We start from the raw sequence: 15,941 nt of genomic DNA, 5'->3' as shown, positions 1-15,941 counted from the left end.
TCTGTCCCTCCTTCCATTACAATCATCTTCAATTCCTACTATGGCACCATTCTCCCAACAGCACTGAAACTGGGATTTCACATCATTTCAAATGTGTCAAAAAGTTATCTTCTTTTATCTCACCCCCAATCATGTGCACACGTGAAACTGACTTAGCTAGCAGCCGGTACAGAAAACAGGCAGTGGGCAGAACCTAGCCTGGAACAAGACACTGCAGTATGGAGATTAGATGGTTTTCAGCGACTCTTACAATGCTAGGGGTGGCCTGAGCTAGAACACCTTCTCTAACCCTCATCACCTCCCTAACTAGTTGCTTTTCTAAGGCAATGGGAATGTTAACAAGGGGCCTTTAACTTTTGATGTGGATGAAACCCCAGGAGTTTATTGTCTTTGTAACTAAAGTAACTGGGACTGAACCTCTTGAACCTTTCTCTTCTTTTCTTTTCCTCATTCAAAATCTTGCATTTCTTCACAGCCAGAATTTTCTTGTGTTTGCAGTTACGTTCAACACTCTCAAGCCCCAGCACAATGCTCTTTGTAGTTTTGGCTTTTGTGGAAAATTGGCTTAGTCCGGCATATAAAGCATCCTTGTTCTTCTTGTACTGTGCCACTTAATGGGGTGGATCCTTCTTAGTTTCTTTTCCTTTAGCCGTGACAAAAGCAACTTAGGAGTGAAGGGCTTTATCAGTTCAAGGTATGGTCCATTGTGGAAGGCATGTCAAGGCAGAAAAAGCTTGAATCGGATGGTCACACTGCATCCACAACCAGGAAGCAGAGAGTAATGAAAGCTGGTGATCAGCTCGCTTTATTTCATATAATTCACAATCCCCACCCAGGGAAGGGATCCGACTTACAGCTAAGGTTCATCTTCCTACCTAGGGTAACCTGACCTAGATAATTCCCCATGGGTAGCCAGAGGCTTATCTCCTAGGTGACTCAGGGTCCAGTCAGGTCAGTTGACAACACGATCACAGAGCTCCACATATGTCTAGCAAGCCTGGAAGACATCAGGAATGGTCAGCATACCTGTGTGAATGCCATTGGGAAGTCAAAAGACTTCCAAGAAAAGTCTATAAAATTGCGCCTGCAGCCTTAGTGGTTAAAGGCAATGAAAGGAGCTGGAAATTGCTAGACTCCAACCATTTATAGTTCCTCAAATCACTGCAGTTTCTAGTTAGCAACGGACTGAATTAGTACCTGATACAGGGACACACCTTCAGTAATAGAATTGACACTGCCATCTAGTGTTCACCAGCCAGCTAACAGAGGACTTTAAGACAGTGCTACACAGCAGGCTAACATCACAGGGTATTTTGAGACACTAAAATGAAATATATTTAAGAGCATAAAATTGTGTGTTAAGTTTGGGGACTGCTTATATTGACCTGGGATATGAGTTTCTCTGTTGAGGAATGTGTATAAACTATTTCCATTTGGCACAGACTTTTTTTTTTAAAGTGGAGTACCTGAGGTGTAGACACTTGTTTCCTACAGATAGAGCCCCAGAAAGAGGCTGGTGGTGCTTTCACTCCTGTGGCAAATTCTGAACTTGGTAACTTCTACAATGAATCCATACTGCAGCTAGGGCGGGGCCAGATGCCTGCACCACAGAGCTCCTGTGTGCTGACAACTAGAATCAAGGCCGGAAGCCATTCTGCATTCTGGCCAAATGCTTTCTTGGCTTTCCAGATAACACAGCACCCCTTCTCTTGCTGAGTCAACACTCTCACCACTGCTACAGGCTTCACCACAGGACAGACACTATTCCCAGGTGTCAGAAGGTATAGTCACTTGACACATGGATTCTCTCCCTCCTTTTTGTCATTGGATCTCAGCTGAAGTGTCACTTCTTCAAAGACATGTTCCCTGGCAAGGCTAGGGTCTTCCAAACCCCTGAGCTCTATTTTTTTATGGTGCCCGTCCTGTTTACAATGCTGCCAGCTTGTGTGACAAAGAGTAAAATGTCTGTCTTTTGCCTGGCACGGAGTGGAGTGTATCACATTGGAGGTAGTCAGTAAAGATGAACAGAGGGAATTCAAGGACTAAATGAGACAAAATATGCATTAGTACTTAGGAGTGCACCTCACAGGTGGACAAATGATGACTGAGTGTATGGGGAGACAGAGAATTACTGTCTGATGTAGCAAGTATTTCTCTGCACTGCCAACTCTCAAATAATGACATGACGACTTATTAATTATGAAAGCTTGGTCTTAGCTTAGGCTCTTTTCTAACTGGCTTTTACAACTTAAATTAACCAAGTTCCATTAATCTATGTGCTGCCATGTGGCTCGCAGCTTTTACCTCTCCTCCTACATGTCCTGTTTCTTCTTCATCCAGCTGGCAACTCCATCTTTCTTCTTCCCAGAAACCTCTCTGTCCCCAGAAGTCCAGCATAGCTACTGGTCAATCATAGCGACACATCTTCACGCAGTATAAAGGAATATTCTGCAATGGTCTGACTATAAAGTGGTCCTCAAAAGGCCTGTGTTGGAGGTCTGGTCCCCAACTGATTAGTACTGAATCATGACTGCATCATCAGTCCACAAATAGCATCAAGGAGCTATTGGCAAGTGGTGCCTGTCTGAAGGAAGCATATCAGTAGACATGTCTTTGAAGAGGGGTCGCTATCCCATTTCTCTCAGATCTTGGCTGCTGAGATATGAGCAACTTTGTCCTGCTAAACTCTCTGTCCTGACTTTCTGCCTTATCGGGCCCACAGTAATAAAGCAAACTCATCATGAACTGAAACCAGGAATCAGGAAACAAAATAAGTCATTTCTGTATTTAAGTTACTCTCTCAGGTAATTGTCACAGGGATAAAAATATGACTAACACGATAATTATGGTACATTTCAAATGTAAAGTGGAGACAAATAAGACAGAGGAGTCAAGAAAACCCCAAGTTCTATGATGGAAGTTAAGGATAAGAAACAAAAACTGAAATAGTCAGAGGAGTCAATCCTCTGCATTTGCAGCACATTCTTATGGGCAAATTATATAGCTGGTCTAGAAATTCAGAGTAAAATCACTGCATGGGCTCTTCTCTGTCTGTTCCCTATGCTACAGCAGGAAGTATTTCAAGACCACTGACCCTGTCTGTGCTGGATACCATCAGTCATCTACAGGTGATTCCAGTAAGCACACGTAAGCATACACTATGCCATTCTGTGAGGGTCTTGAACCTCTATGATGCAGGATCTAATGTCCCATAGACACCCAGGGACAACCACACTATAATGAAGCCAAGGGCACAAGCCATCTTAGGAGCTAATTTAAAGCATGATGAGATGCTATTTCACACTACTTATAGTGGCTATATTGAAATACTGCCTACACCAGATATTGGTGTGTGTGTGTGTGCAACACTGGCACCTCTCCCCTGTTGTGGTGGGTTGTGTAAAATCACCTTGCAAACTGTTTCATAGTTGATTTTGAATGTTCCAATCCACAGTCAGAAGCATTATCCACCGTACCATTGGGCCCTGGCTTGTTTGTTGTAAGGTTAATACACCTGCCAGATGAACCACCTAGCCATCTCTCTCTAGCTATTTATGAACACTAATGTCCACAAAGACTTCAGAGGGCTCTCAGGCACAGCAGCTCCTCCACTTACAACAGCACAGAACTGGAAACACCTATTTCCTATGCAGATGAATAACCAAATTATGATAATTCAACTCAACGTAATGTAAAAAAAGAAATATGAGAATAAACAGCTTTGTTTTTGCATACTAGAAGGTAGGCACATGGGTGTGCACTGTGTGATTCCATTTACACACAGTTTGAAATAAGCCACTGGATCTGATGATGAGCGAGTCAGAAAATAGACCTGAGAGAGAGAGAGAGAGAGAGAGAGAGAGAGAGAGAGAGAGAGAGAGAGAGAGAGAGAGAGAGAGAGAGAGAGAGAGAGAGAACAACAGAACTCTAGCAGGATTCTAGCACGACAAATGGTGAGGATAGTGGGAATGTACCAGCGGTCTGAAAAACAGCCAAAGCTTGCCCTCAGGTCTGGTTCTCTGCAATCTGACGGCTGAGAATGTGTTTTGGTTTTTGTTTTTCAAAGGTAATAAGCAAACAAATAAGGCATGTGACAGAAAGCATGAACGGCCCACAAAGTCTGGGGAGCTAACCCTCTTTCAGAAAGTTGGTAGATCTTGATGTCTGGCAGTGGAATGCAATAGTGTGGCTTAGGGAAGAAGCAAGGTAAGTGTGTGAGTGAAGAGAAGGAGAGCCCAATCATCAAAACCAATGGGGAGCTCGTATGTAGCTGGACTTCAGAAGCACTGGGGCTGCGAATACAGGGCACAAGTGGGGCTTTCACCTTCTCTGCATGGAATGGAAAGGAGGAAGAAAGAGGCAAGGCAGGAAGGACTCAATCTTGCCAGGGAGTTCAAGCTTCAAAGAGGAGTCTACTCTCTGTGCAGGCCTTAAGGGGCCTGTCTTAACCACACTACGTAAAAACTGCAAACATCTCCATTACTCCCAATCCAGCACTCCAGGCCTCTGTCTTTACCTGTCCCCATAAATTATTTGCAACCCTCTAGTATGCAGGCTGTAAAAAGGAGAGACAGTTTTATACCTCACTCGCTAATGCTTTCAAAGCCTATAGAATTGCAGAAGGCCCTGGGCAGGTGTTCACAGATCCATGTATGTGCAGACAGTGAGCAGGTCAGGCTGGGAAAGGCCCTTTAGGGTCAATGCCAGCTGCCCTGTAGCTGTGGAAGGTTGTGCTGTGCACTGCAGGATGCTTGGCATGCCTTTGCCCCATACCTGCCAGATGCCAGCACTCCTCTCCTGTTATGACAAAATCTCTTAAGATGTTGCCAAAACACCTGTGGACCAGAACCAGTGGCTAGCCATGGGCCTTAGGAACATGAATGACTCATTCATGTTTTACTTAACAAACACTGATTGACTGCAACAAACAGCTGGAGCATTCTAGAAATATGAATGAGAAGCTGATAAGGACTCTGCCCACAACATTTACAAACTAGTGACAAAAACCTATAAACTGACAAAATAATTACACACTATGATTCATGCTTAAAGAAAGTACACATGTTGGAGAGATAAACACCAACAAGGAGAGATCCCCACCCTGGCAGAAGACAGTTTAATTAACGCCTCAGCATGCATGGGCTCTTCTCTGTCCTCCACACATTATATAGTATAGAAGTTGAGGGATGAAGCTGAAAGGGGGATGTGTGGAAATAGTAAGTACTTCATCCGGGCATACCCTGCGCTAGAAAGAGCATGAAGCCTTCCAGGGAGGCCGGCAAGGCTGTAGCGCTGTGGCAGAAGGGGTCTAGGAGTCTTAATTTAAGAGACGGCAAGTTGATACAAATGTAGTGGACACTCACAGGGATGAAATCAGACAGCTACTGGCTAGAAATGGGACTTCACAACCAGGAGGAATGCACATAAGTACAGGAGTGGCTGAGTAAAGCCCTTATGAGATAGTCTATATGAACCAAATGCCAAGCCACAGAAACTTGTTTCTGTCTCTAGGAAGAGTCAAAAGAAAATTGCCATCAGAGAGCTGGCAAGAAGAGCCTGACCCAGTGACAGACTCAGGGTGAAGGGGTTAGAAAAAGGCTCACAAGAATGCCACCAAGCCAGAAAAGCCAGAGTCACAGGCAGGGATGGCCGAACACAGGTAAAAATAACCCGAGAGAGCCTTAAAACCCTCGTTCCTTCCTAGGCTCAGGTGATAGGGACACACACGTGTGTCTTCACATTTGTGCACAGTAATATCCACATTCAGGCAGCGAGTGTCGCCCATTAGTAGAAAACGGTATGGGCAGAGAAGCGCACAGACCAGGAGAGTCTGTTGCTGACAGGTGACTTGGCACAAACCCACCACAGTGATTCTGCAGATATTCATTTCCCTATAGCCTAACTGCAGCGCTGGGAAATGTTTATCACCAGAAGCTGGAGTCATCATCAGATTGTCTGCAGGCAAAGATGTAGGGCATTTTCTTCATTAATGATTGATGTGGTGTCTTCCCTGTAAGGTGGTCCAGGATGTATAAGGAAGTAGGATGAACAAGCCCTGGGAAGCAAGCCAGTAAGCTGTGTTCTTCCATAGCCTAGGCATTAGTTCCTGCCTCCTGATTCCTACTTAGCTAAGGTCCTGGCCTGATCCCCCTCAATCACAGACCTTGATATGGAAGTATAAGGTGAAGTAAATCCTTCCCTTCCCAGGTTGCTTTTGGTCATGTTATTATCAATGTAGTAGAAAGCAAATAGGACACTGATCTTCACCACTGCAAGTGTGAGTTAGTAAAAACTGAGGACGGAAAAAAAAGTGGATGCAGCCACAGTCATGGAAATAAGAACCCGCTTACCTGTAAGCATTAATATACTCCTTCCTGTGCTCCAGAAGAAAGTCTCTCAGCTTCCCAATGTGAGAAATCTGCAATGGAAAAGATGGCAACATTGTATATGGGCAGGTGTACACTGAGTGAGCACACTTGCCCACAGTAGAGCACAGCTGCTGAGACTCGAACTGCGAACTCAGAAACTTTTTCTAATTTTGCTGGGAGGGGGGTTGTACTAAAACAAGGTCCAGCTATTATAGCTCAGGATGGCCTTGAGCTTGTGGACCTCCTGCTTTCATATTCAGAGTACTGGGATGACAGGCATGAGCCACCATACCCAATTCACAACTTTGGTTTTAGAATCTCACACTACCACACTAACTCTACCATGTTAACTCTCATGGGCATTGGTCTCTTACAAATGGCTGTGCCTTTCTCTAACTGTAGTGACCTATGATGCTAGGCACAGATGATGCCAAAGGAAGTACAGACTACACCAGACAGTGCACCTCAGGAGCTCAATAAAGGGCAATTCTTTTTTTTTTTTTTTTAACGTACCACTTTGGGAGATTTTCTTTTTTTTCTTTTTTTTTTTCTTTTATTTTCCAGTTTAAATTTAGATAAGAAACAAGGTTGCTTCACAAGTCAGTTTCAGGTCCCTCTCCCTTTCCCTCCCCTCCTCCCGTGCCCTCCCCCAACCCCCCCCCCCCGTTATCCCCTCATTCCCCCAGGGAGGGTGAGGCCCTCCATGGGGGTGTCCATAGTCTGTCATTTCATATAGGGCAGGGCCTAGACCCTTCCCCAAGAGTTCAGGGTGAGAGTGCACCTCACATTGTTCTATGGGAGTCCAAAGTCCGTGTGTATACTTGGGATGGGTACTGATCTGCTGCCCAAGGCTCAATAGATTACCTAGGCCTCACTGACACCCAGATTCAGGGGGTCTTGATCAGTCCCATGCTGGATTCCCAGGCTGATGCCTGGGATTCAAGAGTCAACCTTTGTCTGGTCAGCTGTTTCTGGGGGTTAAACCAGCCCAGTCTTAATCCCTTTGATCATCAGTCCTCCCTCTCTGTTACTGGCTTTCTTGAGTTCAGCTCAGTACTTAACCAAGGGAGTCTGCCTCTTCTTCGATCAGCCACTAAATGAAGTTTCTGTTTCCCAGACTCTCTGGCCATAGGATTGTAGGCTGGCACTCCCCAGATCTATGTCTAAAATCCATATATGAGAGAGTACATGCCATGTTTCTCTTTTTGTGACTGGGTTACCTCACCCAGGATGGTTTCTTCTAGTGTCATCCATTTGCCTACGAATCTCATGATTCCATTGTTTTTTTTCTGCTGAATAGTACTCCATTGTGTAAATGTACCACATTTTCTCTATCCACTCTTCGGTTGAGGGACATCTAGGTTGCTTCCAAGTTCTGGCTATTACAAATCAAGCTGCTATGAACATAGTGGAACAGACATCTTTGTTGTATGAATGGGCATCTTTTGGATATATGCCTAAGAGTGGAGTTGCTGGGTCTTGTGGTAGGTTTATTCCCATTTTTCTGAGGAATCTCCATACTGATTTCCAAAGTGGCTGAACCAGTTGGCACTCTCACCAGCAATGGAGGACTGTCCCCCTTTCACCACATCCTCTCCAGCATAAATTGTCATTGGTGTTTTTGATTTTAGCCATTCTGACAGGAGTGAGATGGTATCTCAGAGTTGTTTTGATTTGCATTTCCCGGATGGCTAAGGATGTTGAGCACTTTCTCAAGTGCCTCTCAGCCATTTTAGATTCCTCTATTGAAAACTCTCTATTTAGTTCTGCAGCCCACTTTTTAATTGGGTCCTTTGATGTTTTGGAGACTTGCTTCTTGAGTTCTTTGTAAATTTTGGAGATCAACCCTCTGTCAGATGTGGGATTAGTGAATATTTTTTCCCATTCTGTGGGCTGTCTTTTTGTCTTGCTGACTGTGCTCTTTGCCTTACAGAAGCTTCTCAGTTTCAGTAGGTACCATTTATTAATTGTTGATCTCACTGTCTGTGCTACTGGTGTTATGTTCAGGAAGCTGTCTCCTGTACCAATTCGTTCAAGGGTACCACCCACTTTCTCTTCTAAGAGGTTCAGTGTGGCTGGATTTATGTTGAGGTTTTTGATCCATTTGGACTTAAGTTTTGTGCATGGCGATAAACATGGATCGATCCACATTCTTCTACATGCCAGTCTCCAGTTATGCCAGCACCATTTGTTGAAGATGCTTTCTTTATTCCATTGTATATTTTTAGCTTCTTTGTCAAAGATCAGATGTTCGTACGTGTATGGGTTAATACCCGGGTTTTCAATTCGATTCCATTGGTCTACCTGTCTATTTTTGTGCCAATACCAAGCTGTTTTCAGGACTATAGCTCTATAATAGAGCTTGAGGTCAGGGATGGTGATGCCTCCGGACGTTGCCTTGTTGAACAGGGTTGTTTTGGCTATCCTGGGTCTTTTGTTTTTCCATACAAAATTGATTATTGTTCTTTCAAGGTCTGTGAAGAATTGTGCTGGGATTTTAATGGGGATTGCATTGAATCTGTAGATTGCTTTTGGCAGGATTGCCATTTTTACTACATTGATCCTACCTATCCAAGAGCATGGGAGATCTTTCCATTTTCTGAGGGCTTCTTTAATTTCTTTCTTTAAAGATTCAAAGTTCTTACGATACAGGTCTTTCACTTAAGGGCAATTCTTTTTTGAGTGTATTATATCTATATTCACAGACAATCGTTTCTTCTCTCAGATGCTGCAGGGGATGGATCCTGAGGCTGAAGCTGAAGGTATATAAATAGAACTTGTGGGAGCAGCACAGTTAGAGATAATTTGGACAATGATTTAACCCTACATGGATCCTCACCCTTTTTGTGGGTGCCCCCACAGATGAATAAGAAACAATAGCTTGTGAAATTCTTCTTTGATATCGCTGGCTTCAGGTTTAATGAAACGCCTACTCTGGGGCTGCTGGTGTAGCCTAGGCACATGAGTCCTTATCTGGGATCCTCCAGGGCCTGGTTCCATACCCAGTACTGGAAACTAAACCAACCCTGCTCTAGAGTACCTATCTACCAGTGGGGAGTTAGTAATTCAAACTCGGGTCACAGCTTTGGGGGCGAGTGTTCTGAGAGGAAGAGAATGACTAGCCAGCAGTGGCCTGTTTGCGTCACGCAGACCTCTTTCCCCTCTTGCCTTTGTGCCCCTGCTGACAGATCTGCTGAGCTTTCACTTCTCTGTAAGATTTTCTGTTAAGACCAACTCAGGGTAATTTTCATTTGCTGTGTATTTAAAAGGACCTTTGCACACCTCCCTTGTGGCATGCTGTTTGTGCTGACTTAGCCTTTATATACATGCTTCTCTTTTCAGATTCATCACGAGTCACCCAGGAGGCCTGTGCAGTGTTCTTCACGAGTCTATGTGCAGGAAGCGCGGAAGATAACCAGCATCTCACACAAGACAACAAACCAGGTCTGCTGGAGATGTGTGGCAGAGGTTAGTCCCGCCTCCCACAAGGTCCTGACTAGTAGTGCAAATGCAGTTCAGAAAGGTGCTCTAGGACACTTTAAAAAGCACAGAGGAAAAAAACCCGCATATGATTAGAATATCCACTTGATGAGTCTGTGCAACACTCGGCAGGAACACCCGCTTTCAAACATAGTCTCTTTCCTCTTTCCAAAGGCCCTGTTGTGTTCACTGACTACCACTGTTCCCACACCCAATTGTGAATACGAATATTGCAGAGAATATGTCTCAGATCCCACACTCAGTATACAGAACTCAGGTTCAAGCTCAGGTCTGAGTTCATACTGGGCATGGTTCCTAGCTACCACAGCTGCCTTCCTCGTATTTTCCCTATTTCATATCCAAGCTGCATCATAAAATCTCACTGTTAAGTCCAGTAGGGAAAAATTTCAAACTATACAAGCAAAGTCTCTCACATGACATGAAAGATTTGATAAAGCAATTCTTCTGTGTCAAGCCCTGCCTGCTTACCAGGACTCACAAACACTTGACAGGCTATGTAGACAATGAAGAGAAAGAAAGGGAAGTGGATGGTAGGGTTTTTAGATTGACACAGTTCTAGCTTTAAAACACTATAGCCAAAGGATGCATCCTGGTTGGGGGCGAGGGGAAGGGGCACTAATATGTGCCTAAAGAGTGGAACCAGATTTCCAAATCCAGCAGTCCAAGTTCTTCACTATATAGCTGCAAGGTCTTAGTCTAGTCTAGTTCAGACTGCAGGCTTGGAGTCTAGAGTTTCCCACCACCTGTACACCCACAGGACCTGGTCTTTCTCCGACTGTCCTACTCAAGTGTGTTTCCCTCTCAAAGGGCTGCGTGTGCACCTGTTAGAGTGCCTGCTCCTTCCTGAAAACACCATGCCCATGCTGGGGCCATAGCCTGACTTCCCCTGGGCAGATGGAAACTCCCAAAGGATAATAGTGAAGATTCTATCTTCCCTGCAACTTTCCCGCTACAGGCTTTTAGTTTTGTTTTCCTTAACACAAATCAGCTGGGCTTCATGTGGGAATGCTTGCATTTGTTGACCTAAAAAAACTTCATTTTAAAATTTTTAAACTTTATTATTATTATTTGTACATATGCATGGGTGTAAGAATACAACTTTGTTATGTTACTAGTCCTCCATCTTTACATGGGTTCTGGAGATCAAATTCAGGCCATCAGACTTGGGCAGCAAGAGCTGGGCTGAGTCATCTTACCTACCCTAAAAAATATGTTTAAAGTCAAAATCTTTAAATGTTTGCATATAGACATACTTGCAATAGATATATGCCTTCACAGACCCAAGTTTTTTCCTTTGGAATAAGCTGTTGGTCCATGTTTTGCAACCCAGGAAGCTTAGAACTACCAAAGCCCTTGGGGTGTTAGGAGGAAGGTCCACAAAGAACAGGATGGTCAGAAAGACTTGCAGGACAATGGTGGCGATTTATCTTGACCTTCAATTACCAAGCTCCCCGAAACACAGTTTACATGTACTCGAGCTGATCCACATCCACACAGAGAAGTTCCAGGCAAGGACTGTATGGAGCTGGGGAGACGGAGCAGAGGAAAGCAGAGTAAGCAGTGGGGAGGTCACCCCCTGTTCTTGACCGCTTGACTAGCTATGGGGTAGCAGTGGGGAGGTCACCCCCCTGTTCTTGACCGCTTGACTAGCTATGGGGTAGCAGTGGGGAGGTCACCCCCTGTTCTTGACCGCTTGACTAGCTATGGGGTAGCAGTGGGGAGGTCACCCCCCTGTTCTTGACCGCTTGACTAGCTATGGGGTAGCAGTGGGGAGGTCACCCCCTGTTCTTGACCGCTTGACTAGCTATGGGGTAGCAGTGGGGAGGTCCCCGCCCCCTGTTCTTGCCTGCTTGATTAGCTATGGGGTAGCAGTGGGGAGGTCACCCCCCTGTTCTTGACTGCTTGACTAGCTATGGGGTAGCAGTGGGGAGGTCACCCCCTGTTCTTGACCGCTTGACTAGCTATGGGGTAGCAGCGGGGAGGTCCCCGCCCCCTGTTCTTGCCTGCTTGATTAGTTGGTCTGCACTGCCCACCAGCAACTACAAGAAACTTCTCTGATGAGGTCTGAGAGCTGTACTAAGCTATGGGTAGAGAGATGTGAATTTAGAAGTCAGTTTGATTCTATGTACATTTAGCAGAATAAAGTAGTAGGTTCACTCCTGGGGCCTCTGTGCTCATCAACTCTAGGTTCTGAGTCAAAATTACAGTACTGGAGCTGGGCGTTGGTGGCGCACGCCTTTAATCCCAGCACTTGGGAGGCAGAGGCAGGCGGATCTCTGTGAGTTCAAGGCCTGCCTGGTCTACAAAGTGAGTTCCAGGACAGCCTCCAAAGCCACAGAGAAACCCTGTCTCGAAAATCCAAAAAAAAAAAAAAATTTACAGTACTGGCATGTGTTTCCTCCTGTGCAGAGGGCCTTAACTCTATTGTTTTTAAATGCAGCTGTTTAATCCCTCCTCATAACATCTGTGCCACCACTGCACTGGTGGTTACTACTTGCATGCTGGTCATCACTGTAGTTCACAGTATGTAAGCACCTCAGCACTATGAGAGCTAGTTGGCTGGGAAGAAGCTTCCTGTGGTGTCTTCAGCATTGGATTTTACCCCGAGTCCTGGTGGGTAATCAGGAGCCTTGGTGATAACTTACACTGTATCAGGGAGATACCTTTTCCATGACACTGGGTTATTTGCCTGCCCAGTTCCTAATCCTGGACTTCAGTTTGACTTATTCCTGCTTGTAAGGCTCTCCTCAGGGGTCAGCTTCCAACAGTGTCTTCTGCTTTTCCAGGCCAGGTTAAGGACCCTTGGGGCAAGCATAGAAATGCCACATATTGTTTTGAATTGCTTTCATGTCTATTACTAGTCCAAAGTAGTTTCATTTTTTTTCCATTTTTGAGACAGCGTTCTACTGTGAGTAGGAATTCCTGGGAAGAAGCTGTCGGCAAGGGTGACTGCAACTTCGGTGTTATGCAAAGGTTAGAATGTTACAAGTCCAGCATCCTCTAAATACCTATTTCTTGTGGCTTACTTCTGTGTCAGACCTAATATCCTACGACTCACAGATAGGAATCCTTTGGAACATATGCACAGACCCCCAGTTTCCGCCACTCAAAGGACTAAAAGTGTTGTCAGAGAGCATGTTCAGCTTATACCTGCAATTTCTCCACTTTGCCATAGCCCGCCTTTCCAATGTTTCCACTAGTGCATGTGAAATGTCTTGCTTTATAACTCTTTGTTCTGCTACTATAAAAACTTCATGAAACTGCTTCTTAGTTGGAACATGGGATTTGGGGTGATCTGAATCTTTGATCCCCTCTGAAAAGAGAGCTCTGTTTTTGAATAAACAGTATTATGCCTCTGGCTGGCCTGTAACTGAGGGTACCTCACTCACAGAAATCTTCCTGTCTTTGCCTCCCAAATGCTAGGATTAAACAGTGGCCATCACTCCCAGCTCATCAACTTAGTCCTTCACACTGATTTCTTTTTCTTTTTTTTACACTTTTAGCAGTTTAATCATAGAAATGCAATGCTCTAGGGTGAGCCCGAATAAAAAAGATAATCTGTACAGTTAGTAAAACAAGCTTTCTCTGTGCATTCAATGGCCTGGGAGTCATACTACAGAATGTCACATAAACCGTAGTCACCTTGCTGCTTAAGCAGAGCCTTACTGCTTAATCATGAACCATCCTCAGTCCCTGGGGTCCTCAGATAATTGCCAAACAATCTCACATGCTTCCATTTCACTCTGGCTTGTATCTTTTCTCAGAATCTGCAATCCCTTAACTCCAAAAATATATGCACACGTCCTCTGACATTATTTTTCATACAGTTTGATCAAAACATGATTGGGGGAAGATTTTAATAATATTTTATCACATTTCTGCTGAATTCTGAGGGGAAAAAATAGAAAACTCTCTTCCACAAGGATTTCAGTACAGCAAATCTGAAACCTCTCAGTAAGTCAGCTGCATACTCTTCCCTGTCCATTAGGTGGCAGCACTAGCCTTAAAGCAGCAGCACTACCAAAGGGTTGCTCAAACACAACCATTCTCCCCCTTCCAAGAGGTTTTTTGTTTGTTTGTTTTTTTTTAACTTTTTTGGTTCTTTCCTTTAGTTTGGAATCAAAGGGTTCCTCCAAATTAACTGTTCTGCACACACTGAAATAGGAAGGACACTGTTTCACACCTACGTGTGTACTCTGGATGAGTTTGGAAGTTTTTACAACAAGGCACTGGGCAGAATGGACACAAAAGGAGCTTAGGGGAACATGGCTGCCATCTGCTATCGTGCAGGCAGGCCCAGCTTTGTTTACATGTGTCAACTAAAAAACACAGCTTGGCTACCTGCTACTTCCTGGGTGCTTTGCAACTTACTCAAAGCAAGATAAACTAAAACAAACACACTGTGAAAAACAGTAGGATCCCTTAGAATGCCTGAGCTATCACTGCAGGACAGTTCAAAGCAGTGGGCAAGCATCTTTGGCTGATCACAGCAGTGGCCTGACTTGTAGCTCCCTCCCCAGCCCAGGATCATAGGAGCTCTGTTCTGTTGGCACTCACAACACTACCAACAAAGACTTGATGGATTTCAGAACACTAAGTACCGATTTGCATAATTTGCCTCTGAAAGAAGCAAGCATTGTTCAAGATTAAAGAGACTCCAGTAGGTCCCTCTGGCATATTGTAAAAAGTCCCTTAACAAAACCATTATTTATTTTTCATTCAATCAGTGGACACAGCTTGTATCTGTGAGCTGAAGCAGAGCCAGAAGAGCTAGTGCTGTGGTATGACAGCTTGCCAGCTACTGATAAGGGAGAGTAATCTTGCATAAGGACTGGTTTCCGAGTTTAACCTAGGGCCTACTAAATTCAAAATTCCTTCAGTCTTAACCGAAAAAAGAATTTCACTACCATTACTAAAAGTCTGAATTGAAGCACTGAACTAACATGCCTCTGGCGTACATGGACCCAACTGAAATCACCTTGGGAGATGTCTGAATTAGGTCCCAGGAGAGAAGCTTCCATCTTTAGACAAGTCACCTACAGAGAGTCTGGCTCACCCCTGCTTGTCCACTGTGCTCAGACAGCAGCTCATTAGGACTAGTCTATGAAAGGTTCTTTCTTTCAGTAACTGTTGAGTAAGCAAGTATTGTGGTCTCAGGCTCCCTCCCTCTGCTCCCCCCTACAGAATGATGGCACTCACTGCAGGCAGGCTGGAGGGATGGTGATCCCCAGAGCAGCAGCTCTCAACCTGTGGGTCATGACTCCTCTGGGGTTGAATAACTTTTTCAGAGGTCGCCGAAGACCATCAGAAAACACAGGCATTTACATTTTAACTCTTAATAGCAAAATTACAGTAATGAAGTAGCAGTGAAAATAATTTTATCGTCGGGGTTACCACTACCTGTATTAAAGGGTTGTAGGTAGCTTTAGGAAGGTTGAGAACACTGTCTTCAGGGGAGCTCCTTTCCAATCCTCACAGGCCCCTCATGAAGTCCAGTCCTCCCGTGTTTTACAGCATGGCTAATTCCGAGGGCTGCTCTCTGCCTGCACTGAGCTGTAGAATCTGCTTAAATTCAGCTCTTGGGGGGGGGGGTCCTTTACATTTTGGGTATACTCACTGCAATCATACCTTTATTCACAAGTCCATAAACCATGCACCCAGGCACATCTCCTCTGAGCTCCAGTTGTCTTCTGGACACTCCACTGGTACAACAAAAGAAGCATGTCCTTCCGGGAGGGACACTGGGACAACCACTCGGCTCTATCTACTCTGGCTCATCTCACTACCAGTTGTCCCCATCACCCCAAAGACTTGATCTCCTCTCCCACTATCTCAATTCCCAAGTTAGAAAACTCACGGGCCTCCTTTTTGCTCATAAATAACTACCTGTGAGTTCTCTCCTTGCTAGGCATCTGCAGTGCGAGCTGGCCCCACTGCTCACTCCCTTCCTACACCCTCAGTGCCCATCCCTCAGCAGGCTCCTTCGCATGCTCTCATCCTTCCAACCACCAGCTACCCAAAGCTGCTGGGTTCATATGACTGCATGTGGGGGATTATAGTTCTCATCCCTCT

General features: G+C 44.9%; 1 protein-coding gene across 2 annotated transcripts in view; it reads right to left on the bottom strand.

Annotated features, from left to right (window-relative positions):
- The window catches only part of Stx18 (syntaxin 18), a 100,563-nt gene that overhangs the window by 36,196 nt on the left and 48,426 nt on the right, over positions 1 to 15,941 (bottom strand). For both annotated transcript variants that reach the window (XM_005068831.4, XM_013112501.3), the window contains exon 2: positions 6,351 to 6,418. In XM_005068831.4, the coding sequence (XP_005068888.1) occupies positions 6,351 to 6,418 (68 nt within the window). The remainder of the gene's footprint in view (positions 1 to 6,350; positions 6,419 to 15,941) is intronic.

The sequence above is a fragment of the Mesocricetus auratus genome, unplaced genomic scaffold (genome assembly GCF_017639785.1).
Source record: "Mesocricetus auratus isolate SY011 unplaced genomic scaffold, BCM_Maur_2.0 Super-Scaffold_100006, whole genome shotgun sequence".
NCBI lineage: Eukaryota > Metazoa > Chordata > Mammalia > Rodentia > Cricetidae > Mesocricetus > Mesocricetus auratus.
The sequence above is the reverse complement of the archived record's forward strand: the minus strand, read 5'-3'. Positions and strand labels throughout refer to the sequence as shown.